At 42.6% G+C, this 27794-nt stretch overlaps 1 protein-coding gene across 2 annotated transcripts in view; it reads left to right on the top strand.

Moving 5' to 3' along the window:
• The window catches only part of RAB6A (RAB6A, member RAS oncogene family), a 61745-nt gene extending 34325 nt beyond the window's left edge, over positions 1 to 27420 (top strand). The window contains exons 2-8 of one of the 2 annotated variants that reach the window (XM_072850954.1): positions 4496 to 4554; positions 9434 to 9487; positions 11013 to 11118; positions 13030 to 13141; positions 14342 to 14435; positions 23987 to 24053; positions 27179 to 27420. In XM_072850954.1, coding sequence (XP_072707055.1) covers positions 4496 to 4554; positions 9434 to 9487; positions 11013 to 11118; positions 13030 to 13141; positions 14342 to 14435; positions 23987 to 24053; positions 27179 to 27243 — 557 coding nt within the window. In that variant the 3' untranslated portion in view covers positions 27244 to 27420. Of the gene's footprint in view, positions 1 to 4495; positions 4555 to 9433; positions 9488 to 10840; positions 10947 to 11012; positions 11119 to 13029; positions 13142 to 14341; positions 14436 to 23986; positions 24054 to 27178 lie in introns of both variants that reach the window. The other variant, XM_072850952.1, reaches the window with a different exon arrangement.
• Positions 27421 to 27794: the final 374 nt, after the last annotated feature.

Below are 27794 nucleotides of genomic sequence, written 5' to 3'. Positions count from 1 at the left end.
ATGTTCACATGCAGTGTTGGAACAAAAGGTTTCTTTGGTTAACCACTTATTTTCTTAGCTTCCCTCTGCTTCAAAAAATTCTAGGATGCCTTGCATGTAAATTCCTACACTGGAATAACATCCGACAACTCTGTGTGCCAAGGAACGGAGGAGAATCCACTGCCCAGCTGACTAGGTTATTTCAGAGTTTAATTACCCTCACTTTTAAAATTGCATGCCTTTTCTGGTAGGACTTTGTTTGGAGTTGGCTTTCAGCTGTTAGGTCTTGATCTACAGAAAGAAAAGAAGCTGGAGACCACCTTTCCTTATCACTAAGTTACTTCTCTGCTGTCTGTCACCTTTCAGTTGTTCTGGTAAACTACGCAAGCTTTTTTTCTTGCCAAAAAGCTCCTTCGCAACTTCTGAATTGTTTGAGGTTTTTCCTCGCTTGCTGTCAGCGTGTCCGGCAGAATCCCCCTTGCTGCTCCAGCCAAAGCTGCGCACTGCAGTAAAACCCCATGCGCAGCATTTCCTCCCCCACCTTTATTCCTTCAAGGTTAATGTTAACTTTTTTTTTTGTCCCAGCAGCATACCAGAAATATTTTGGCCTAAAGGATGTTGTATGCTACTGCATCGCTGACTAATGCTGCCCTGGACGTATTTGTGTGTTGAAATTTTTCCAAGAGATTAAATTAACCCAGCAGATTTAAAAAAAAAACCTGCTTAATGAAACAAGGCTGAAGTCTTGCCTGTCTTATGTGCTTCCTTTGGTTATAAGCCCCAGATTGCTTACCCAGTTGTTTGCAATCTGTATTTTAAGCAGCCAGTTGTTCTTGTCTGTGTGTATTACCTTGTGCTACTTCTCCCTGCTGAGCTTCATTTTCCTCTTGAGGTCAGTTCTGCATTTTTTAAGATTATTTTGAATTCTGATTCTGTCCTCTAACTTGCTTGCAGTCACTGCCAAATTAATGCCTTCTGTGAATTCGATGAACATACAGCCAGCAAGACAGAATAGAAAGCAAGTGAAAATACGTAACAGAGTGGGATTCAAACTCTCCTGCAGATCCTCAGTCAATAAGTTGGTTCTTTTTTTGGCAATGTTCTTTATTATTGTTATATTTATTTCTTTTTAAAGTCATGCACAGGGGCACAACACTCCGTTGTGACGTTCCAAATAAAAATTGATGTAAAAATAAAACTCACCCCAGAGCGCAGGGCCTTGACTCCACAAGCAAATGGTGAACTGTGGCTCAATGGCCCTGCGTTGTTGCTCTGCCAAGGGAGGGGAAAAAGATCAGCTATTTCTGCAGGTTGTGGTCTGCTAGCTTACACGATGGGGTCTCCCTTCGTAAGGGATTATCCTTACCGGGAATTTAGTTTGTAACTGTTGTGTTAGGTCCGTCATAAATACAGTCAGCATGTCGAAGTACTTGGTGTACTCACAAAATCACGTGTGACGGTGCTTTAGCTATGACTAGCCTAGGGGCCCGTGCTGTGCTTCCGTATGGGAGAAATCCGATCAACATAATTGACAATAGATTAATTTCTGTGTGTTTTCGTTCCCTGTTCAAGCTTTCTGAAACGGGGCTTATAGCAGCACGGCTTCCACAGGAGAATCAGCATATGCATCCACATCACTTTAGTGTGCAACAGATGGTATATGAATCCTAAGGTGATTCATCCCGCTATTTTTTTGTAGGGCTGGGGATAGTTTCTGTCGTTGGCAGGCAGGGCGGTGTGTGTGGGGAGGCTGGGGAGAGGTGAGATGGTGTTAAGTATTAGGAGTGGCTCTTTTAAAGAGGGAATATTTAAAGCCTGTAACCCTCTGGACAAGGTGTCTGTTTATATAATCTAAACTTGTGAATTTCTGAAGAGAAGATTCACTGACTTTTCCTTTTAATTATAGATACAGTGGGAATTGTGGGCTTTCACTTCTGCCAGGATTTTTAAAGCAAGGTTGTTTTTTTTTAAAGGAGAAGTGGTGATGCTTAAGTAGTCATGGTGGAATTAAAACTGTAAGTAGTTGGTATTAATACTAACTTGATCTGGTGCCTGTTGACATCCTATGTAAAGAAAACCTTGGTCTGTTTGGAGAAGAAATGTCTTGGAACTGAAGTGCATTAGGACGCTTTATCCAAATGTTGGTTGAAGCAGATATTTAAATTTAAGCAAGCCAAGCAGCACCTTATTTTTCCCCTCTTTTTGTAAAATGAGCGAAGGTAGGGTAGGGAAGCTCCAGGAATATGAAACAGAAAATCTTTTCAGATTTTGTAGTTTCTAGACAGACTCCCTCCCTCAGTGTATAGTGGGAAGGGAAATGATTTGCAAGAAGGCTTCAGTGTTCTTCAGGGGTTGTGACTTACCAAAGCAAATTATTTCATGGGTTTGATTACATCCCCTTGCACCTCTAAAAGAATTAAATTTGAGTGTTTGCATCAGTGGCCACATGAGGAAAAGCCAACTTGTTTGTGGTGTCGCAAACCCGTTACTGGGATTTATAGTGTGTGCTGCAGTGGGAAGGTATTGGATTTGCTCATCTCTGTCCCTTGAGGACTGTCACTGTTGCTGGGTCTGGAATGAAACCCTCCTCCCTTTGCAGCCCGTGGCTGTTTGTCCTGCACCAGCTTGTGCTGTTGTTCCACGCATCCGTGGGGCCCTAGGACAAATTTGAATAAAGGATTCAGGAATCCTGCCCGTCTGAGATGCCTTGCTTCTGAAAACCTACTCACCGAAAGGAGTGTTTGCTCTGCCTTTGCAAAGGCAGCTTTTTAACTTTGTGGGAAACCTGATTATGCCTGTGGAGCAGAATATGTTAAAAATTCCCACAGGAATTCAAATTTTCACTTGGGAAAATATTTTTCTCAGGGGCTGTCTACTGGATTCCTGTTAGTTTAGCGTTTCTACAGAGTTAACTGAAGTTTGCAGATGGATTAAAATGCCGCTTATGTACGATACTGGAGATTTTGTTGAAAGTTTTATACTAACATTTAAAAAACAAAATCAAAACAAAACCTACCCCCGCCCCCAAAATCTTGGCTTAAATTCCCCTACTCTCTTGATGGTCACCCTTGTAGAGAACTAACATCTCTGGAAGTTAATTTGAAGAAGACAAGCTTTGGCTTGTGCACATCTAACTGCCTTTTATCTGTACCTGCAACGTGTGATGGCTGACGTTAAGTCATACAGCTCTTCTCCCCTGCCAGTGGGAGATGGCAAATTCCAGCTGCAAGGAGGTTAGAAGAAAACAATGGGAGGTGATATATTCTTGAGTAACTTCAGTTGCTTCCTAAATAATTTGTCTACAATTACGAGTATTTAAACATATTGAAATGAGGCAGGTTGAGGTGTGCCAGTTCCTGCATATCTTGCTGGTCCCCTCCAGATGAAGGTGGCATGGAGCAGGAAGAAGTCGTCCATTGGGTACGAGTTAGGCTGTGTCCCAGCTCAGCTGCCTCGTTGGTCTTGCAGGTGTAGAAAGCAACTGTTGTGACAATGATTGTTTTAAAATGAACCTCTTATTTGTCCTTTAAGGAAAATGAGATTACAAGGTAGTCTGATACCTGGCTGGAATGCTGTGATACACACAGTTTATGTTGATCTCGGTTATGAAATGAGGGTCTTGATGTAGTTGGACATACCTGTGATTTAACCTGGCCAAGCTGAGTCGTGATTACAGGGGAGCTGCAGCATCAGAAATGGCTGCATGAAAAAGGCTTTGCCCGTGTCTCTGTGACAATCAGGTATGCCTGCACATGCTGCAGTGACACCTTCTGATTGCAGTGCCGACTGACTTCCTAATGCTGAACAGCCGAGCAAATATACTGGTCGTGAGCTGCAGCCATCGCTGGGGTGGATAATGGCATTTTTAACAGCATATGAAACTGCTTATACAAAAAGGTAGAGTGAGTATGTTGTCAAAGGAAGGGTGAAGTTAATGGGAGTGATGAGGACTGCAGGCATTTTGGGCAGATGCTAAACGAGCCTCTCAACAATGATGCTCTTCAATCTTGTCTTACCCTACAGTGATGCTACAGCAGGGACTGCCATTTGTGTGACAAATATGGAGAGTGTGACATTGAGGAGATGTATTTTGAAGTGACGTAGCTACCTTGTTTTATGGGCGAGAAGAGCTGTCTTGTTTAGCATAATTTGTTGTAGGGGTTGTCAGACCTATGACATTTGTTCATTTAGTTCAATTCAAATTTTTGAATGAATTGGTAGAAACTGGACCCCTCATTATTTCAATTTTTCGTCTCAAATCGTGAATGTTTAAGAGTAAAACTGATGCTCAGGAATGATACAGGAGCCAGCCTTTTTCAGAAAAAAATGTGCCTGCCAGTGACTTCGCAACTGTAAAGTCAAATAACTGCTCTTTTGCTTGTAGGAAGTTTAATTGCATAGTACAGATCTGTTGGACACAGGGTAAAACTCCTCCTGAAACCATTTTAAAATCACTTGCTTAAAACTTGTGCTGAAACTCTTCCTTGAATCTGTGTTTTTTTTCTTCTTCTTTTAGTGGGGAAGACTTCCTTGATCACCAGGTTCATGTACGACAGCTTTGACAACACCTACCAGGTAAATTAATCCATATTACTGTCTTCTGTAAGGCCCCTCTGTTGCCGTGTCTTCTATTGCAGGTAGAATCCATTTGATTGCAGCGGATAAGAGTTGGTACACTGACCAAATTCTTAACTGTAAAATCTTTAAGCTTTGTGTTTTAATAACCTTTCAGAATGGCATCTCAGTGTTGGATTCTGCTCGAGTAGCTTATCTGCTGCTTGCACCAGGATGAGCTGTGGTTCGAAAAGACAGGCTTCTTGGGTGTACCCAAGGAATAGCAGTTGTTAAGTCTACCAGGTTGGGGGTTTTTTTCACCATTTGCTACCAGACCATCACAGATCTAATGCCTCCGTGGGGAAAATGTAACAGGCACCTGGCTCTCTTAAAAAAAGAAGCAAGCTGAGCTGCAAGAGGTTCTGCGGTGGGGTGAACAAGGACTTGTGGAGCAGAAAGCAGTGGATTGTAGGGCTGGGTGTGCTTTAGGACGCTATTTTATGCTGTCTGCTGGAACAAAGACCACAAAACTGGTTGTTGTGCACGTCCCCATCCTGTGACTGCTTATTTATGCTTATTTATTTATTATTTAAATGAGATTGGGGTTGGCAAGGTTGGGGCTGAAGCAGTGGTTGTCTTTTATTCCAATTGGTCCTGCAGCCCCCTTGCTACTTTATGTTTGGTGACAAATCAGTTCAAGTTGACGCAAGCTAACTTTTCTAAATTCTCGGAGAACAATCATTGTTGCCCACTCCCAGAATTTAGGATGAGCTTGAAAAGGTGGCAAGCTGTAAAAGTACTTTAGTTTCATGAAGTCTGTCTTCTCCAAGCAGAACATGTTTCCTGACTTGGTTACAGTTGGTGACGTTCGAATACACTAAGCTGAGAAAAATCTGTTCCCTGATGAATGTGAAGGGCTTTTTAGGGGGGTGGGAGGAGGAGGTAATGGGGAAAAAAAGAAGAAAAATGCTGTGACTCTTCTGTTACTTAGTGTGTATCCAAGTATCTCGTTTAAATCTCTTCACCCCTTAATGATTTCCTTCCTGCCTCCTCAGTAATTCCTTATTGCTGCTGCTAGGCTAGTTGGATAGAATGAGATGTAAGTTCTCACTTAACTACAGGAGAAGCAAAGCTTCTATGGTGTAGGAGGGCTAGAGTACACATCATTGCTCCCAAGGGAGCAAACATCCTTTCAAATTCTACCCACTGTAATTACATGGACATGTGAATGCAGTTCTTTTATTTAATCTGGTCCCCCCCCTCCCCCAGTATTTTTCTTTCAGGTCTGCTCCTTTTCTCTACGGAGCTTGCGTCCTAGTTCTTTCCTGAAGAGGTTTGACCCTCTGTGCTTTATGATAATATAGTTGTCTCCATGGGAAGCTGGTCTGACATAATATACTAAATGATTGCAAAATGAATGAGTGGGACTTAAAACAGTAAGAAACCTTAAGGGCTTACAAGATAGCTTCAATTTAGCCATCACTGATGCATGCCTAGTTTGGTTGTCAATGTACGTGGTATAGTGTCATTCATCCAAAGACCTCTATTTTACTGAAGTCATGACAGAGGTAGGGCGATATGTCCTATTTTGCTGTAGCTGGAAGAAAGAATGAGTCATAAAAGCTCCAGTAATTTGGCCAAAATCACACCACATGTTAGTGTCAAACCAGAATATAAATGTCTCGATGCCCAGGATTATACAGAGACCTCTCAAAGCCAAGTACTTGAATGATAATGCATATCAAACCGTGTACGTGGTTAACTGTAGCTGTAGGTTAGTTGATGGATGATTTGTTCGTTCTGGACATTTCTGATAAATTTTGAATGCATATTTTCTGAAAGCTGCCACAACCTATCATTTGAACAAGGTTTTTTGTGTTCAGTTGGTAAAAATAGAAACCTGCCGTTGAATAAAATCTGTGCTGTGCATTAGTTTTCCTTGCTGCTAGATAAGAGGAATTCAGCTGTTGCCCCTGTAGCTTATTAATAAGCTGTTTTCATGAAAGTGGCATTTGTGAATCAAGAACTCACTGTACTGTGTCAAGGAAACCCAAACACCTGAAATAAAATTGTGCCACTGGTGGTGTATATTTTACCAGGAGTTATTCCTGTCCATGGACATGCTAGGAAAGATTTTTCTTGTTCCGTGGCACCTTATGCGATGTCTAACGAAAGACCAACGTTGGCAACGATGATTCTGTGTGTGTTATGCAAGAGGAGAATTATAGGCCACGCTTCCCTTTAGCTGCAGCCTCTTGGAGGAGGGGAGAGGGAGGACAGTGTTGAGTTGAAACGCTGGCCTGTGACTTGAAAGATAATTCAGGTTCTTGCTTTGCCTCAAGGTTCCTTGCATAGTCTTGGGTAATTCTGTGTAAGTATAGTCTATAAAATGTGGTAACAACAGTTCCTTATTAGACAGTAGTGTTGTAAGGACGGATGGATTAAAAAATGTTCTCATACGCAGCCCCATCCGTAGTGTGGCCCTCTTGAGCTTTTTTTGTTCTGCTTGTCTTCTTTAAACTTGCAATTGGGACTTACAGTACCTCGCATCATCTTCAGAGCATGCCTAGTTCCTGCTTGTTCCATGTGATGCACAGCATTTCACAAGCGGGTCAAACCTGCCTCCACCTTAATTACGGTAATTAGCTTTGTTTCATGTCCCTGTGTTTTTCCCCATCGGTAAGCAGACTTTTCCTCTGCTCATACATTGCACAGCTCTTTACAACTGATCTGTAAAGATCCCCCAAGCTTTTTTGCTGCTTCTGTCAGAATTGTGACAAAATGCCTCTTTGTAGGTTACCTATTTTAGTAAAAGGCTGGGATCTAGAATGCCTGAGTCCGCTCCTTGACATCTGCTGCTTCTCTGTATCGTCGTGATATGATCAGAACAATACAGGTGGACAAATACGTTATTCCATGTAATTCTTAAAGCTTGTGGGGGCTTAGGTCAAGAGCCGTTTCACAGCTTGAAAGTAACAGACCTGCCATACGTTCTTCTCAACATGATTAATAGAAATATTTTCATCGCCCAGATCTAAAATAAGTTTTGTGCTTGGCCTTTCTCTCGCATTTCCCATGCCGTGAGTGTTCAAGTGCAGGAGTCTCACTGAGCCGATGCATTTCTTGCGTGGCACTTGCATTTCCATCCGGCATCCAGAAACTTCTTACGGCAGCGAGTGAGCTTCAGAGCTCCTGCTGCCGTGCAGCTGTGTGGGAGGTATGGCATGAAGTACAGGCTGAGGCAGGTTTCAGGCTTTGCAGCTCATGTTCCAGCTCTTACTGAGAGCAGAGAAAATCTGAGTCTCCAGCAGTTTGTCAGCCAGAATGGGATCCTGACTTGTATATATGGTATGAGATCTTAGGGGTTTTGTAGCGTTTCTTCTGTAAGGCAAAATCAAATAGACACGAGGGAAAATAGAAGCGACTTTGAGGCAATCTTCCGCGGAGTATCCTTTACCAAAACAATAGAAAACAAAAGCAGAAGGGAAGCATGTTGTTGCATTAGTCTTTTGAGGCTTCTCATATCCGCCTTACAGTTTCAGTATCATCTCTCTGAATGGGTAATGTCACGGTTGTTGATGGCAGGTGAAAATCACTGGGTAGCTGCCTTGGGATCCACCACTATTTATTTTTCCCGTATGCATCTCTGGTACTCCAAATCTGCTGTCCTGATCCAGGAAGGAAAGTTCATTTTCTGCTGTGTTGTTATATTTAGTTGCAAACAGAAATTCAGTTTGGATTGTTCAGTTCTGCGCTTTTTTTTTTAATTCATTTGCAGCTGGTTTTCATGTATTGCTCACAAGCAGGCTGGCTGGCTCTATTCTTTATTCCTACTGTGTAAAATATCTGGCAGAATACAAGGAATTAATTATAGGGATATATAGTGAGGGCATAATAGCAGTCTAACAATATGGAGCAGGTACAGTAAAATAGACTCTCCATTAGAAATACCTGCTTCAGCGTGGGAGAGCAGGGAAGAGATTGTATCAAACCTCTTTGTCCTAGCTGAGAGACTTACCTCTTATCTGTTGTGTGCGTGTTTTTCTTTTTTTTTTTTTTTCTTTTTAAATCAATTTGTTTGGAACGTTTTCCAGGCTCTATTGATGTTGCTGAGCAGTGCAGCTGCTTGAGATGCTCAGTGTCCTGCTGAAGCCAGGGCAGCCTTATAGCCCCAACAGGTCAGCTCAGTCGTATCCCTGCTGCAAACGAGCTCCTAGAGCTTAGATTCACCCTCACTGCAGCCTTGAAAAATGGGGTGAAGATCATGTATTCAAGAAGCAGCTCTTGATAGCGCTTAGTAATGCTTTGCTCTTTCTCTTAAATACATATGAGGAGGTTCTATGTGAAGCTCCCACTAGCGTCTAGAAACTTGGATGCAGTTATGCTGCAGTGAGCTTTAGTATTAACTGAGCTTTAGGAATTGTTGGGGGCCATGTGTGCACGTGCTCTTGTGTTGCAGCAGATGTGAAGGTGTCCACCTTAGCCTCAACGAAAAAGGCTTAAAGTTAAGATACATTAAGATACTTGGCAGTCGGTAAGAATACAGCGTGCCCAGATATCCTGGTTCAGCTGATGGGCACTAATTTAGGTCATATGGATAAAAGTCCTTGCTGATACCTGTATGACTGTATGGATTAAACTGTCAATATGCATAAACTGAAGTTAAGGTTAACAACTTTTTGTGCTCTAAAATATTGTTATGGATATTAAGGAAACTGCTTATTGAATCTTACTTACAGGTAGAGCTATGTCTTGAAAGTACGAAAACCAGCATATTTTTCTTGGAGATGCGCTACAGGTGCTGAATTCTGACGTGGCAGTAATGCTTTCTCCCCTGAAAATCACTACAGTTGTTCTGATGTTTTATTTAAGAGGTGTTGGTTTTTTCACTTTTTTACAGGCAACAATTGGCATCGACTTCTTATCGAAAACCATGTATTTGGAGGATCGAACAGTGAGTAAGATTTTTGTTGCACTTCTCTATGTACAGTAGGAATGAGGAGCAGCATCTGTTGTAATTGTGCAGCCCACAGCTCTGAGATCACTTGGAAGTACAGACTGAGCCTTTATCTACCAGCTGCTTCCAGACTGACAAGTGCTGTGGAGAGAGCTCCCTTCTCTGTTTGGGGAAATGGGAAATCACCCTTTGGTTCACCTGTGGAGGGCTCATGAATACCATTTTACAAGCGGCAGAAGGTGCTATGGTATCATCCTCTTTGAAGAAAGGTAGTTCGAGGGGTGCGTAATGGTGGGAATTTGGAGAAGGGGACCATGCTTAACCCCTTCAGTTTTTGATGTCACAAGACAAAGATAAAATATAAATTGCCAAATGTTGCCAGTTAATAGCTAGCTCGATATTCTTAATATTACTTGTTTAAAAAGAAGGTTGCCTTCAGTAATCATCCACAAATGATACTTGTTTCTTAGCTTGGTGCAGTTCTAGTTCCTGAAATGAAATCCCTCCTCTGTGGAAGCAAGCCTGTGGTTTAAAATGAGCTCAGATTCTTAATTAAGAAATTCAGCCATTGAGCTATTTGCAGAAGCAAATTGTGCAGTGCCGCATAAACTTATGGTATTGTATAAACCTGCAATAAATGTGACTGCATTGAAAGTGCTTGAGTGATGAGATGTTCTTTCCATAGCAAAACTGGCCCTTGCGCATCTTGCCGTACATGTTGCTTTTAGTACACCTTGCCTTTTCTTTCAGAACCTTGATGGTAAGAGACATTCAGCCTCATCTGGGTGCATGTTACTTTGCAGCGTGGCTAAGGCTTAAATATAGAGTCATAACTAGCATTTTATCCTCCTGGAAAAATTCATATTAGTAGCTTTTCCAGTGTTTTGACAGCAGCTGAAGGCTCTTCCTTTAGAATTACAGTGTGTGGTCTGATTCTTCCACAAGCAACCATCCTCCAGGCTGCTGGAGGTTTCATGTGTGAGTCCTGAGGAAAGGATAGCAGCAGAGCATGAAAATCTTGTGTAGGCAGAACTGCAGGTGAACGTTTGCCTTAGTTTTCCTGTTGGTCCTCTCAGTTTGAAAGCTGAGCAATTCTATTTCTCCCCTTTTGGAAGGGAAGTATTTTTTAAAAAGGAAAGACAGCAGAAAGCCAAGATAGGTGCACATATACCAGTTTGGCTACTACTAGTGCTTGGGAGAGATTGCTGTAAAGGAGACAGTATGCTGCTGCTCCCAGTCATCTCCTGCATGAGTTTATAATTTTTATTTAGCTTTTTTCAAAAAGTAAAATTTATTTACTCTTTTATTTTTAGTGGCAGTTTGGCTTTTTTAATTTTCTCCCACCCACAGATCAGGTTGCAGCTGTGGGATACTGCGGGTCAGGAACGTTTCCGTAGCCTCATTCCCAGTTACATCCGTGACTCTGCTGCTGCTGTAGTAGTTTACGATATCACAAGTAGGTATATTGCACTGGGTTTGACCTTTTTCTTATTTTTCTTGCTTGTTTGACTGATTTTGTTAGGTACGGTTGCAATTATGGGACACAGCAGGTCAAGAACGGTTCAGGAGCTTGATTCCTAGCTACATTCGTGACTCCACTGTTGCAGTTGTTGTTTATGATATCACAAGTGAGTGGGGGGAATTCTGCATTTCTAATACTCTGCCCCTTTCATCCTTTAGCCTAGCTTTGCATGTCCTATCACAGTCATCTGCTTGTTCTTCATTCTGGCATGAAAAAAAACATGTTTTCTTTTATTGTAGTCAAGTTTTAAGCTAGCCACCTGATCGCTGCTGTTGTAATGTATAAACTGTCTTACAAACGACATCATTTTGTAACCCTTTCCTATTGCATTCTCCTGAAGCCTTGAGTCCTGGCTAGTCTCGTTGCACTTTACCCTCTTTCATCTGCTTTTTGATCGTAATATCACTTATGACTTTTGGTCTCAAACACCTGAATCATGTTCATAGATATTTGAATTCTTAAATTAGAGACTTTGCACTGATAGCTGTAGCTTGCTTCACTCCATTCACCCTCCCCCCCCCCCAAAAAAAAAAATAAAAAAAAAAATCTGGGCATGGGCTGGGGGGAAAATGCATTAACATCGCATTTTCATTTGAATCAGTCACTTTCACATTTTGCAATATGTAAAACTTACCACTAAGCCCTTATCCTTTAACAATTGCTCTTTCATTTCTTACTAAGGTATGTACATTTTTGTGAACTAAAATATTAGTGCTTTTTCAACCCTTCTCCTTCTGTCCCTCCCCTCAGTCCAGAGACCCCTAACTTACTAGCTTTCTGTATTTACAAAGAACAGAAATTTTGTTTTAGGAGAACTAAACCTTCAGACACTTTCAGTTCTAAACCAGAATTGACTGAGAGCAATGGCCTAATTCTATATGAATGTAAAAGCGCTCGTCCTTTGATTTATAAATTCTAGAAGAGTACAGCAGGAATATGGGCTTTACCTATAAAAGCTTTAATTGTTCAAAATAGCACTTTCATTTGAGCTAAAATTACAGGTTAGCTGTGAACTTCGAAATTTTTTTACTGACCTAGCAAATTCAATATTACCAAGTAGTAAAGAGAAGAATTAAGACGCTGGCAAGTGATCAAGTCTTGACTGTCTAGCATACGATATATTACTATGCAGTAGAAGCCATTAAAAAAATCAATACTTGTCAAGAACTGCTGCAGAGCCCCCCCCCTTTTTTAAGTACTGAAAACTACTTTGGCGACTCAGATGCTCTTTGTGTAGCTAACTGGCAGATGCTGAGCTCCATGGCAGCTTCTACAGAACTCGTTTTTCCTTACGGGATGCAACTTTTCAAACAAGATAACTGATTAGATCAGGATAGCTTCCTAAAATTCTTCCCTTGCAGCTTTTAAGGACGTATCATTAAGAAAGAGTGTCTGTGGATAGGCTAAATTTGTATTTCTGGTTCTATGCAAATGATTTGGAAACTATTTGGAACTTGGTGTTCAATGATACAGGAGTTGCTAATATGTTGTATAACCCTGATATTTCCTAGAGAAAGTCCTGAACCTAGCAAGTAAAAAGTGATTAAGCTGTACAAAATGTGTAGCTGGTATTAAGTACTTTTGAAAAGCAATGAAACTGTAGGAACCTCTTGCTGTAGATGCACAAGTCATGAGCAGTGTAGAATGCAATATCGCATTAATCCCCGTTCTCTATAGAAAATATTTTACATTGAACTAAAAAACAAAAAGGGAACTGGTCTAAAACACAGTGATAAGACTTCTCATTTTAGATGCTGTCAAAAACAAATTATAGAGCAACTCAGTGCACTCCCTGGCTTTGAATTCACCTGTAATGAAGTACTAGTCTATTTTAAGTTAATGCTAAAGTTTTCATTTACTTCAGTGTGGGAGACGTAGGGTTTCACTTGCTGATTCTTCATCACCCTATTATGCCAATTCCAGAGAATATCAAGCTTTTATTTGAGACTTAGATGTATTGACCAGTGATCTGTGAAGAATACCTGCAGTGATAATCCTCTCCACTGTTCTCTGTTAGATGTAAACTCGTTCCAGCAAACAACAAAATGGATTGATGATGTCAGAACGGAACGGGGCAGTGATGTCATCATTATGCTGGTGGGAAATAAAACAGATCTAGCAGATAAGAGGTATGGAGGAATAACTTATTTTTCAAATGTTTTTCTTAATCTGCTGCTGTTTTCTCCTAGACAACCGTTTTAAAAAGAAGACTTGGATTCCCCCCCCCCCCCCCCCCCCCAAAAAAAAAAATAAAAAATGCTCAAGCTTGTTTTACCTATGCTGGAGATGGCTGTGACTAGAGAAATCTCAATTTTAAAATTTCTTTCATTTGGTTAACCATGAGTTTCCAGCACAATGCTGTGAATGAGTTGAGAAACTGTCACCAACTTCTTTGGATGTCAGGAGAAAATGGAGTGTTAACTACAACCTGCATCAGTGAATGAATAAGCTAAAGTCGTTAGAAATATTCATGCTTAATAGATTTGCTCAGATACAAATGATAGGTGCAGGTAATCTTCCCTTTTAAAACTCTTTGGGGATTTTCATAAGTTGGCAAACTTAAATATTTTTATTAGAAGTTGTGCATCTTCAGCTTTTGCTGCATTGTGTACTCTGCTTATTCTGGGTTTATGGTGTTCTTAACACAAACGAGTAAAAAGCCACAAAGGGAAAGCAAAAGCGTGAGGGAAGTATTCGGGATTTGATTGAAATCCCTGTTTCCACAGAATAGCTTCACTTGTGACCCTTACTTCAGATTTACAACATCCTCTTAAGAATTGTTTATGCACACATACACCCCTCATATACCTCATGTTTTTTGTTTGGCAGTTCTTGAATCAAAGTTTCCCCCAGTTTTTGCTGTAGCGGACTGCTTAATGAGTGGGACACCTAGCCAGGGGCAAACAGGGCAAAATTCATTTGGTAGGAGGTGGTTACGCTTGGTCCTTTGTTAAAATAGTTTGGAGGACTGCAAGTTGACAGTTATGATTGGATATTAAAATCTATTGGTTGCTAATTGTTCAGACATAAAAGCATAGCTTCCTGGACAGGGATTTGGGGGAGTCTAGTTGGCCCACTTACCTGTTCCACTGGAAAGCTGAGTTCTACTTTTGGAGCCAGGTGTGCCGTAGAAGTCCATCTGGTACAATGAAATTGTGATACTTGTCTACAGCTGTGCTCGGTATGTGGCGTCTGTGTGCAGGGAAAAAAACATGAAATGCTTTCAGAACTGTAATGGAGCAGTCACCTCCTTGGGTTGAAGATGAAAATCTTAGTTTTCAAGGTGTTTGGTTTTTTTTTTTTTCCTAATTCTGTGTTCTCTTCCCCAGACAAGTGTCCATCGAGGAAGGAGAAAGAAAAGCCAAAGAGCTGAATGTAATGTTCATTGAAACTAGTGCAAAAGCAGGATACAACGTAAAACAGGTGAGTAACGTGTTGGCTGCAACCAGCCCTGAAACTACTTCTGTTAGTGCAGCGTTGTGGAAATAGGACTTCCCTAGACATTGGGAAGCCTTTGCAAAGGGTAGCAGAGGGACATTTGTAGTCCGTACGCAGCGAGCAACATCTTGGAGTCGACTTGTTGGCTGAGGTTCAGAAGGATCCCTGACCTCACAGCAAATTACTTGAAACTTCTTTCCCCTTAGAAAAGAGGAATTATTGAAAAAGCTTGGTGGGTACGGAATCATACCTTCCTGGATTCTTGATAATCCAGATTTGGTGTTTAGATTGAAGGGATTAAGGCATGAGCCAAAAAGTTGGGGAAACACAGGTCTGAGGACTGTTTCTGATATGGATTCAGTGAAAGAATGTGGGCAAACCAGTCAAGGAGGAATGCGATGGCTTAAAATGCTTCCACTGTACAGTGAGACAGTGTAAACTCGTGTTCCCACTCTGTTGGAAGGCACTGAAAGCGTGAGCAAATGTTCTTGGGCAGCTGAAGCTATTTATTTCTGGTAGATGATGAGTTGCTTTTGAATTAGGGAAAGCAGTGAAATGTCTTTTGAGCTGATGCAACTGCAATGAAATTAGGTTTTATGTTGTGAGATGAGCTGTGGCTCTTTAAATTCTGACCTGCTAGATGAAGTTTTACCACTTGTGTTAATGAAGATAAATCACTTGGCAAACAGTGAACTGGTGAAAGTAGTAAACGCTGCGGAACTGATCTGGTGTTTACATGAAAGAAATTTTGTTTGAGCTTATTTGTTATGAAATCAAATATGCTTCCTAGCAGATCATGAATAGAGAGCTAGAGCTGTACATCCCTACTGACTCGGTGCGTAATGGGATACTGCTTTTTCATTGATCTAGCAATTTCTCATATGGAGTCGTGACTGCTAAAGCATTTGGCAGCTGGTCTTATGGTAGGAGGGAAAGCAGTAGTGCAAGACGTAGAAGACATTCATTCTTGAGTGTCTCTGCAGAGCAAACACGTGCGCACACATGTGTATGTATATAATCACATGTATATTTTATAGCTAACACAAATAGTTTGCATGCAGAATTGTATCAGAGGTTGCTAAAACAGGGTTATAAATTACTTTGTATGTTACAGGCAGGACTAAAGGGTCCGTTCTTAAAATATCCCTTGACTTTGTATATTAGTAGCAAAATTATTCCCTATATAATGGAATAATTAGATGTGTTAACTTAGCACTGCATTTTAGTGCATTAGCAAGCATAAAAGTGTTTGGTTCCAGGGTCCACCAATTATCCTGCCACAACACAGAGGCTGGCTTGTAATTAAGGCTTGGATTCTGTGCTGGAATCCTTAATGTTTACTTAGACTAGAGGGTGTGCGCTTGAGAGCAGTTGCCTCGCTGAAAGGAATGATGATGATGATGAAGCTCTATACTCCCTCTTTCCTTGAGGGAGTTGCTGTGCAGCTGACACGTTTCCAGGAGTCCATGTCCAAACCTGTAAGGTAGCTTGTGGCTTTCAGGGCCAGTTGGAACCCTAATAATTTGAGATGTAAGTAGGAAAATCTTGTCTGGTATGCCTGTAGTCCGTTTTGGCATAAGATACTGTCGTTTAATAAAACATATGCTTTGTAAAGCTACCACAGCCTTCATCATGAAGGATGGTAGCTCCATTTAATACATTATGAAGGAACAAACTTCGTCTCTTTGTATTTTACACTGAAGCTGTTCAGGGATTGTACTAATGAGATTGTCAGAGCATAAAGCCATTTCTGTAGCTGTAGCCTCGCTTGCATGCTCACTAGAGAAAATTCTTAGTTGTATAACGGAGGTCTAGACAAATTATGCCTCTGATTTTAATTGCCAGGTTACATGCCGTAAGACTACTTCTGTAAGAAAATAGATTTGGTAATAAAAAGTGGTGGTGGGAACCTGGGGGCTAGTTCCCTCTGTATTAAATGGCAGATTTGGTGTTCCGAGACATAATACTTGTTCTTCACTAACATCAATAAACAGTTAATATCTCAAAAACTTGGGGCTGTTGCATATCACTGCATCATAATCCGAGTGGGTACTTCATGCAGTGTGAAGTCTTCTCAGAATTGGCCAAGAGGACAGATTTTTAAGTTACTTCATTCTCTGTTGAAAATATCAAAACAAGAGACACGAGTGGTTATTAAAAAAGAACTAAAAATGGATTTTTCTTCTGAGTTTTGATCCTTGTGTTGCAGGCGTGGACTGGGATTCTCAGGAACTTCAAAACTATTCTATACTGCAGAATATTTGAAATTCTCATTTTTTTATTATTTTAATAAGTAGTTGTTGAAACAATTCTCAAAGGATAAGACTTTCAATACCACTAGTTATCTAGCTCTCTCTTTTCTTTGCAGCTTCTCTATTGAATGGTATGAATTTATTTTACTAACTTGTCAATAAATTCTCCCCCAATGAAATGGAAAGCGTAGGGTACAACTGCAGAATGGGTACCCTTCCCATAACCTGTATAAAATCTTTCTTTAATAAGCTGAATGCAAATTTGACCTTCCCGTAACTAATAACTTCTATCCGTAATATATTCTGATTCTGCAGAACAATTACTGTCCAAGTTAATTTTCATACAGGATTTTTAATTCAAGTGTCAAATTATTTTAGATACAAAGTCCATATTTTGACTACATATAATGAAACACATTTATGTAACAATTAAGATCACTTAGTGCCGGATATTAAATATTAATGTAAAGGTGAATCTTGGACTAGTGACGAGTCATTGGTCTCTCCATTAGGTTCAGATTTAGCAATTACCATGCAGCTTTGATACTGCGTTTGACTGCAATTGGTACATTAGGGAATATGAACTATTTAGTTTTGTTTGGTTTTTTTTCTTTTTCTTGCACACACGACTCTCGCCTCCCAGTATTAAAACTTCTCAGGTTGTGATTGCTTCACTTGGCAGCCTTGAGCAGTTCAGAAAAGCTGACAATACACTGTTGTTTCCCCTGTCCTCTCTTCCTGGCACAAAATTTGTCTCCTGGATCTAAATCCTGTGCCCTGGGTTAAAGGTAGGGAATGGCACAAGTTAATGCAGAAGGAGACTTGGCATGAAGTGGAACCCTCAGTCCTCCATTGTTGGCTTCTTTGCATTTCCATCCCTTTCACATTAAGGTTTTGGTTTCTGTGTGGTGCCGGATGTAGACATCTTGATGTTACCAATTCCAGAGTGAGCTCTGTACTAATGCCTCGTGTACAGCCCACCAGAGCTTCCTTGCTTTCTTTCCATCCTCTCTTTCAGGTCAGAGATGTGAATTCCAGTGTCACTTGTGTGCAGGCAAGTCCTGGAGACGTGATTTGCAACCCACCTGCCTTCACTGCCCTAGGTCTGACTGCCAGGCAGGGTTAGCCAGAGCAGAGGCAGCCATCAGGCAGCTTGGGAGGTGCTATGGGGCACTAGCCAGCACGCTAACCTTGTTCCAGTCTTGGTCAGATGTTGAAGAATAATGTCATCTCACAGGTGGTGAATCTTAGTGCTGTTTGTATGGGCCCAAGCACTAGGGTTCTCCAAGGGATGCTGTCCACAAGGCTTCAAAAGGAGTGTTTGCCCCATTAAGGCTACAGAAGAAGCTTAAGTTCTTGTCCTGCTTGGGGAGGGTAATGGCTAAGACTTTTTCACCTCCTCGGCCATGTCACTTGTTTGCTAGCTGTCAGTGGGAAGCCAGGGTACTTTTGAACTTGTGTGCTACTTTTAGCTTCTTGTTCATCCTTTTCTGCTGGAAGGCAGCACTGATAAGAGGAAAGGGCACTGTCTTCAGCTCTGCTCACTGTAGCTATCCTACAAATCCAGAGTGCCTGGCTTTATAGTGTGACCCCAGAAGGTGAGTTGCACCGTACTTCAAACAGCATGTATTTCAATGCCAGGCTCTTCTACCAACAAAGAAATAGAGGGGAACATACTGCTGACAGGCTTTTTTTTTTGCCATTCCCCTGAAAGGGGACAGCTCAGAAGACGGCACCTCACCTAACGCAGTACTGGGGAAGTGAGGTGGAAGTGAGTAACCTGTGGCTTGATTTAGAGGCTCAGAGGTGGATCTCCGTGCAGTCGCTACAGAGAAGTACAGAGGATTTTCAGCCTATGTACATGCTGGCTGAAACCTGGACACGGCAGGCTTTCGTTTTATGACTTCTCTGGCATTTCTTTTCCCCGAGGACTGATCTGATGAGCTGCTGGGGCAAGCCTCATCTCTTCTAGTTGCACACTGTCAAACCAGATTGTACGTACAGCTGCTGTGTGCTGTTGGATCTGTTAAGGTAGAGCTGTCTCCAGTCACCAGGGTCCTATACGCTTACTGTTCCTTGTGGCTTTGGGGAGGGGGTGTTGAAGGAAAAATGAGTGGATGATATTACGGAGTAAAAATGGTGATAGTACTATTCTGGGGTTAAATTGATGCAATAGAGGGGAAAAAATTGGCTTTTGGATACTGCAAGTTTCAGCAAAGACTGATTGCCAGGGGAGCCTGAAGACTGAGGAGAGAAGTAGATAGCTTGCTTCAGTTAATGCAGAGAATCGTAGTCTCTGATTCATTTTATTTGTCAGCCCTGAATAAGCTTTAAAAGACTCTGAGATTCATGTTCTATCTCAGCAGTCTGTATTTCAGGGCATCTTATTATGAGTCTGTGGATTTCATGCCCAGAATATGTCAGGGTTCATTTTGCTGTCTTGTAGAAAGAGAGGGGAGGGAGAGCCCTGAAGACCTCCTTACAGCGGTACCTGGCACACTTCACATTTGCTCTCAAAGAGCCACAGGCTGAATATGGTATTTGGCAGAAAAACTTTCTCACGGCAGTAGCTAAAGGACCATGGCCCCTTGAGTAACCCTGTTTTCACAGAGCTGGCTGCATCTAGCAGCTTGGCTCTTTCTCCTGTCTTTTGATTTTTGTCTATCTGATGGGCAAGAATTATTCTTTGAGTTGCATGGCTCTCCTTGGAGAATGAGAATTAGGGAAACATTTTTGTTTGCTTTGCGTTGGGGAACAGGTTTCTTGCCTGGCTTTTCCATCCGGACAGTGATCCTCCTGTCCTTTCCGTATTGCTGCAGGAGTGTTACAGTGAAAACTGTTTTATCCCTACAGTCGTTTGTGACACTGATCTGTTGGGGATTTATTGGCTGGAGCAGTAAGAAAGGCACAGTTTGGCAAATGAGTTGAAACTAATAGTGAGAGATGAGGGTTTTTTTCAGAGTTTAATCAGGAAGGAGATTGGAGGGTTGAATGCTGAAAGAGACTTTGTGTACCTCAGTCTTTCAGATGGCTGCGTTTAACTCCTGCCTAGGGAAGAAAGTCCTGAATGCTCACCCATACACGTGTGTTTACACACACACGCACACACAAATACATGTACATATATGTGTGTGTATATATACACTATATTATATAGGCATATATATATGTGCAACTGCCTGCGACTTTTTTCAGTGAGATAAGACTGCTGGCTTGGCTCCTGAAGGCGCTGCGAAGCAGTAAGGTCCCTGCGTAGAAGGCTGCTTTCTAACCATCGTGAAGCTTCCGTAATTGGATTTGTTCACATATGCTGTGGATGATAAGCAGAAGGTTAATAAGAAAGAAAGTTGATTTTCTTAGTTGCCAAATTCCTTTTTTTAGTCAAATAATTTAGGGGAGAAATACCGCTAAAGGCATAATTTTATTCCTGGTCTTAATGTAAAGAAAGGATTACTGTATTTTAAACACTTAGCCTTTCTGTCAGCAGCTTGGTTTAAATGCAGTAATTCCAGTTGGTTCCCATCAGCTGAGGTTTTTTTGAGACTCCCCACCCCTCCCCTCTATAAACTGCATCCCTCGCTTTCTACGTATTGTACAAGGGAGAAATAAATAGCAATGCCACAGTTTAAAACAATTTTGGTTTTTTTTCGTAATGCTGTTTCCACCCAGGATCTCAAAGTGCATGACATCAGCAAAGAGCTGTATGAAATGGTGCATTTCCTTCTTTCTAGGAGAGCAAAGATGTCAAGTGAGCAACCTAATTTAGGCACGATCTGGTAGGATTGTGCCACACTCTGTTGCATATCCATCCTTAAAACTGATGGGAGGGATTTTTTTTTTTCTCCCCCAAACCTTCAGTGCCAAGAACTGGATCAAAATTACTCTTAAGACTGAAGTATAAGAGCAAAAAAAAAAAAAGCAAGCAGTGTACCGGAAGGGTAGGTGAACTAATTTGCTCCGTTCTCTACCTCTAACGTATCACTTGCATATCAGCAGGGAGTGTGTGTTGGAGGGGTGAGAGGTTTAACAGATCTTCCCCTGCAGAACTAATAGGGATAGGTGTAGCTATGAAGTGGTGTGCCAGAGAGGAGCGGAGTTTACCATATCATCTATTTATGCATTGACAAGACACTAGTATGCTTCTGAAAGCGTAACTGTAGATGGTATTTGAATATTTTGCAATGCAGTCTGGTGGCTGTCCAGTAAGCCTTTTTTCTTTTTTGCCCAGAAGTCCCAAAGCTGTTTTCCTTCATAAAATTGAAGTTGATATCCGTTGATCAACCCGTGAAAGCTTGCTGAATATTGAACGTTTTGAGAGTAGAAGTAATTTTAGGGACAAAGCCCAGCAAAGAACGAGAGTCAGAACCTTCTGTACCCAAGTGTGATCGAGTCGGGAAGTTTATTGAAGACTGTTAAAGACAAACAAAGCATCGAGACTGCAAAGTGCTTATGGATTCAAATATAGTATTAGAACTTTTAAGGCTTCCAGAGGAAGATGAGATTGAACCTCAATTACTTCCTTGATCATCTCCAAGATGCAAAAAACCTTATAATGAATAGTCTAGTGCTATACTGAGTGAATGAAAAGCCTTTTGAAAAGTAATAAAGCTAAGAAGGTTGGCAGCGCTGTCCTCTTGTCTGATTGGAATGGCAAGGAAAAATAATGCTGACCATGAGGATATGATGGGAGATTGCTCTGAAAGTCCGCAGCTTCTTTCTTCTCCCCCATTTCACTCTTATAAGCCAAAGTGGTCATGTCTGACTAGTTTTAAAATGCTTGGAAAATGGTAGTTTGCTTTTACAGGCAGAGTTACCTTGCTTTTACAGGCAGAGTTAAGAGTGGTGGTGAGATGAGGCAAGCAGATACAGTAACAAGAAGTGGTGAGCTCAATTGATAGAATATTTTTTGTACAAGGATTACAATTAGATCAATGTCTAGCTTCTCCCTCTGTCAAAATTACCTTAATTCTGACCAGGAGGTCTCTCTTGCTTTTATACTTTTGGGTGGTCGTGCATTCCTGCTGTCTGTTCAGCGTCGGTGGCTAGTACAGTGTAGCATCTGGAATTTTGACATGCTCTTTGTTACTTCGTTGTTGACATAGGAGAATGTGCCTGAACTTTTCAGTGAGGTTGGGAGGCTCAGGATAATGGCAGAGGTTAATGGAAACTTAGATGGGGATACTAAGTGTTTTTGCTTTGAAGTTTTTGGCTCAAATCAGTGAGATACATCAAGAACTGACTTGCTAGACCCAGTGTATGCCCACAAAGTGGTGTTGCTGTTGGTGAAAAAGGGATGAGGATGCTGGAGATGGTTTCTAGAGTGGTTATGAGGGACATGATGGGAATTGCAAAGGAATGCAGCTTTGCTGCCTTCTACCTGTCAGTTTTATCCTCTCCTCACGTAGTAGTCTCTTCAGTCAGTAACAAACAGTGGTGACAGCAAAGGTCAGACACCAACAAGCATAGTGTGTTTGTACTCCTGCCCTGCAAAGGTCACAGCTGCACCTGACAAACCTGGGGGCTTGTTCCCGATTAGCTTGGGCAGTACTTGTCAAGCCGACAAAGTTGTCTTAATGTCTTCCCAGCATCATTTGGATGCTCAGGGCCAAATTTGCAAAAGCACTTGGGCATTGATCTGCAAAGCTGTTCAGGTACCTACAGTCGTAATAGAAACAGACTGACAGGGGCTTGGCTCAGTTTTCAGTGGAAAGTGGGTCACTGGGAATAAGTGGTTTAGCTTTGTGTCATTTGAGGAGAGGACTGAGATAATGTGTAGTAATATCAATTTAACACATTAAGGCTGACGTCAGACTTGCACCCAAGCGTTTTGGGACTCCCGAGCTGCTGTCAGGCATGCAGTGGGGTGATTTTAACACACCGATGGACGGAGGTGTTGAGCGCTTGGAAACATCTAATGTCCTGGGTGCTTGATGACATGCAGGCAAGAAATACATAGTAGTAAGAACGTCTGTAATGGTGTAAAAACATTAATGCAATGTATGTCATCTGCTTTTCTATCTGTGTGTGTGCTGAGCGCATCAGCATGCGACCAAAACTCTACTAGGGCTGTTCTCCAAAGGTAAGAAACCATTAGGTGATCATTTGATAACCCTGATGAACAGCAAAGGCTATTCATCCATCCATCAGATTTGTCCTGTCCTCTCCTCCTTCTGCGCACACCCTCGCTGAGGGATGCAAAAAAAGAGAACGTTACTGTTGAAACTGGTGTGGTTCCTACCAATTGAAGATGGCAGCTTCTCAGAGAAACGACACTCAGCTGAAGGACAAGCCTTAACCGTGCTGTTCCTGTGCGGGAGAAGACTATTGTGGGCTCAGGAAATTCAAGTGAATTCTCGTGCAGTAACAGTGAGCAAATCTGTAGGCTCCTCGCCCAGAGGGTTGGGGAAATGCCACGTGGTGGGAACCGAAAGTCTGAGCCTTGGGGGCAAAGGTAGGAAATGTGGGAGAGGGAACTGCTCCCGTTCAGTCTTACCTCTCAGCCTCCTTCAAGTTGAATAAAACTATGAAGAGAGTTTGGAGTGAAGACCTTGCTGGGAAACTGGAGACAGCGTCCAAGCAAGAGGTAGAACAACTGCTTTGGGATTGCAAGTGCACTTGCCGCATGTTCCTGTTTGGTGTTTTATACCCTGTGTGTGGGCTGAACATACGATAAGGATGGATTGGATACCAAAAGTTGAGGGCGCTCAGAAAAGGATTGGGTAAATGCCTGAAAGAAAGATCCTTTGTCTGGGTTCACAGGGAGCCTGAGCCACAGATACGTGGAGCCTGGAAGAAGATGCTTAGGGGATGTCATTACATCCATGCCCTATTCTGACGCTCTTCTGTACGTGCCAGCTTGGCCAATATTGGTGACAGACTTCTGGATGTTGTCTTTGACTTTATCAGTGTGTCCATGCTCCTGTGTAACTAATACTCTGTGGAGGTGTGAAGGTTGTGTTTCCACCTGACGTGGGGAAGTTGTTGGGGTCTGTGGACTGTGACAGGTGTGAGGTGGAAATGCTGGATTCCAAACAGAGCATATTTGCAGAGAAGGTGATAGAAGGTTTGCTGCTTGTAGCCAGTAACATTTGATCTTCAATAACCACAAAAACGTGTTTTGCCATTTCCTAAGAATAAAGGTTATATTTGGTGTCAGGCTTTTTGGTGTAAGCAGTGTAAATAGTACCAAAGGATGTATTGAATCATTGTTTGAACTGTATCAACTGGGGTGTGCGCTCTTTAAAGTACGATTGTTTTGATCTGTTCCCTGTGTGTTTTTTGCAGCTTTTCCGACGCGTGGCAGCTGCCTTGCCTGGAATGGAAAGCACACAAGACAAAAGTAGAGAAGACAGTATCCTTTATGCGTCTGTGCTGCGATTCAGCGGTGGCAAAGTGCTGCCAGGCATTACTGTGGACGAGGAAAATGCAGGCCCTGAATAACAAGGAGGAAGGAGGGAGCGGTATTTCTCCTGCAGCCCTCAGTCAGCTTATGGACATCCCCAAAAGAGGCCTGAGAGGGGGAATAGGGGCAGGTAACCTTTGAGCTTGAAGTACTGAGCAAGAAGGCTTGGTGGGATAGAAGGCTGGGACTAGGGGTGTTAAGGGTGGAAGCATCTACTGTAAAGCAGGGGAAGTAGGGATGCTTAGGGCTATGAGGTAGTATAAAAGTGAGGACAAGTGAATGAAAGCTGAAGGGAGGACAATGGGAAGGTGCAGAAGAGTGTAAACAGATCCAGAAAGATTCTTTGCTTAGTGTTTGAGCAGGTTGGATGTGGGGAGGGAGGGGGAGACTGTGAAGTGGGAGAAAATGGCTGCAAAGATGCCTGAAAAATCTCTGTGGCTTTTGCAGAGCAGACACTCAGATCTGACTTGCAGTATCCTAGAATAAGCTAGGTTGGAAGGGACCTCTATAGGTCCCTTCTCCAACCCTCCTGCTCAAAGCAGGGCTAACACCAAAATCAGGCCACTTTTTCTCAGGGTCATGTTCAGGGAAACTTCAGACATCTCCAAGGACGGAGATCCCGTAACCTCCCAGGGCAGCCTCTTGCAGTGCTTGACCCCAGGCAGCTCTGGGCAGGCATCGGTGTGGTGCGAGGGAGGAGAAGACTCAACTGAAGGGATCAGTCTTGGGCAAGGGAAAAGAGGTGGCATGAGGGATGGAAAAGGGATAAAGCTTTCCAAGCAGTATGGCTAAATCTGAATTGCTTACCTGGCCAGCTGGGTGTGTTTGGGGAGGGCAGTTAAGCCCATGCGGGTTCTTTTGTGGGTGGCTTGTGACAAAACTGTAGGAGTGGTTGTGGTTGTTCAGCACAGCTCTGAAGGTGTGAAAGAAGTTCCGTGATAACCGAGCCACTTCTTACAATCTCACCTGACTCGCCATTTCTGCTCGCTTGGAGTAGAGAGGAAAGGTAACGTAGAAGGTGGAGAGAGAGCTGCCTGCCTCTGCGCGCAGCTCCTCCTGCAGCAGGAGTGCTGGATGGGAGGCGGATGGACAGAGTGGGGGAGATCATGGTGGGTACTTCCAGGTTGCTTTGCATCTTGATTGAAAGAGTGGATGAGATGCTAGAAGTGGGTGAGCTTTTTTGAGGAGAGGAACTTTTTCAGGGTTGTCAGTTTTATTTGCGGCAGGGATCGCGTAGCTGGCAGCTGGTAAATGGAGGAGAAGCGGTGCTTTGGAGGAAGGATGCGGCAGGAACTGTAGGAGGGGACGAGCCTGGTGCTGAAACTACATCTCCTGTCGAGTGTCTTACTGCTTAGGGGAAAGGAGGATTTGGGAAGCTGTGGATTGCAACTGCTAAGGCACAAGCTTTGTGTGATATGGACTTGATTGATCAAAAATATTTTGTTATGCAGGTCACCAAAAGGTTAATGAGCAACAATCTTATTAATAGAGAGGAAGGTGGTAGAATGCACTGGCTGATGGGCCTGCGGTTTCCCTATCAGTGAGTTTGATCACCGGTCTCTAAATGGGAGCACAATAAGGGCACTTTGAATTTGACTTCCTGCAGACTGCAGATAGCAGACATTGAATATGATTGTCTCCCAGACAGCTGCGCTAGGATTAACGGTGGGGGATTTTCCGTAGGCTTTTTTTGCAGAACGTTGAGGGTTCAAGGATCTTGAACTGCTCGTGCTTGGTGATGAAGCTGGCAAGGCTCATTTCAAGCATCTCTGACTCTTCGATGTGTATCGAGGTTTAGATCCATGAAACAAACAGACCAAATATTTGAGATGAATTATTGGTCTTTTTGTTTCCCTTTTTGTGTTTATTTTCTCCTAACCTCTGTAAAAAGCAACTTCAACCCCCTAAAGAAATAAGTCGGAAGTACCAGCTGTGTGACCTATTTGCCTCTGTGTTAACTGATAAGAGAAACGCTTGAGACTTGTGCTGAACTGCCGTGAGTCGGATTTGGGGATTAACGTTCAAAGCTCCTCCTGTGAAAGGCTACGTAAGCGTTGTAACTCCAGGGCATCACTTGGGAATTGGAGTGCCACAAAGGGAGTAGCTTATCACAGGCTGGTTCAGAGCAGCAAGCTCTCCAGCGACCTTATGGTCTTGTTGGATGTTAGCTGTCGTTGCGAGGGGTGAGTTCAGGGAGACGGCAGGGGTTTTGTTGGCTGGCGGTGGGGTGAGCAGAGCGGTTTAACTAGAGGAAGGATTGATCGGAGAGTTTAGGACGGCGCGTATGGAGCATCGCATCTGTGAGCTGCGGGTGGTGTGAGTACTCGGGGGTTAGTGATGCGCACAGCGTGAGAAGGAATGGCCTAGCTAGAATATGCTGCTGGGGGATTCTCTTAGCAGAGCATACGCTGCCATCTGTATTCACAGCCCTTTTTCAAAGCCAGACAGGCTCTCCTGCCTGCCCCAAAGCTGAGTGCAGAGAGGGGAGTGAGAGGGAAGTACTTGCCAGTTGGCTGTGAAGTGTAGAGGAGCAGGAGTTTGCAAAGGAAGCGAGCTGTCCTTCCATGGGTTCCTCTGGGTTCCTGCTCTCTCCGGGGCTTAGCTGTTCTTGGAGCCAGCAGGCTGACCCCCTCCTGGGTGCCCAGCAGCTGGAGGGGCTGCTCTCAGTGCTGGAAGACTGAATCTAGCATTGATTTGAAACCGTGGGTTTCGGAGCTGTTACTGGTTCCCTCTGAAAATGGCAATTAGACCCTTCAGCGTATAGATCTTTAATTACTCCAGCAATCGCTTTGGAATAAGAAGAGATCGCTGGGGAAGAGCAGACTCTGGTTAGAGACAGACATGTGGGGTCTGACGTTGTTTCTGCTACGTACTTAAGAACGTGCCGATGCCAGGGCAAGAGGGGCTGCTGAGAAACCTGTATCTTGACTTTAGTGTGAAGCTGGTCTTTTCAAGAGCTTTTGAAAGACTTTTCAAGTACTTTGGGAAGTACAGAACTGAAAAAGCACCGCCCTACCTGTGCTTGGCAGGGAGACCGAGTTGGATATGTGTTTGCCTTAACTTCTTTCTTCCAGTGATTGACATAAAACTGGAAAAGCCTCAAGAGCAGCCTGTCAGTGAAGGAGGCTGTTCCTGCTAATACCACGTGGCTTCTACCTTTCTCCAGAACATCACTGCTTTCCCTCCCTTTACTCTTCATTGACTGCAGTGTGAATATTGGCTTGAACCTTCCCCTTTCAGTAATAACGTATTGCAGTTCATCATCGCTGGCTGTCTCGTGGAGATGATCTATTAGCTTCACAAGCACACACACACACAAAGAAAATGTCAGTGTCCTCATTATTTATAAGAAAAAAAAAAAAGCCAAAATATTCCAGCATATTCTAGTTATAACTTTAAAAAAAAATAGGTACAATTTCTTAATATTTGTTCCTTTTTTAATATGTTATGATATTGCACTTTGAAATGATGGAAACTGAGTAAGTTTTGAATTGGACTTAGACGAGATGTATGTGCAGAAGAATGCTTGCAAATCTTACCCACTTGATTTCTCTAACAAACTGGAAATGACTAGACAGCAGTCAGAAATGCAAGCGGAGGTGGCGTATGCCGAGGGTTAAATGCTTATCCTTACAATAATAAAAAAAAAAAATCTAAAACCAAGCTCTTGATCTTTTGAGCAGAGATAGT

This window comes from Ciconia boyciana, chromosome 1 (assembly GCF_034638445.1).
Source record: "Ciconia boyciana chromosome 1, ASM3463844v1, whole genome shotgun sequence".
Taxonomy (NCBI): Eukaryota; Metazoa; Chordata; class Aves; order Ciconiiformes; family Ciconiidae; genus Ciconia; species Ciconia boyciana.
This window is presented reverse-complemented; position numbering and strand designations above follow the sequence as displayed.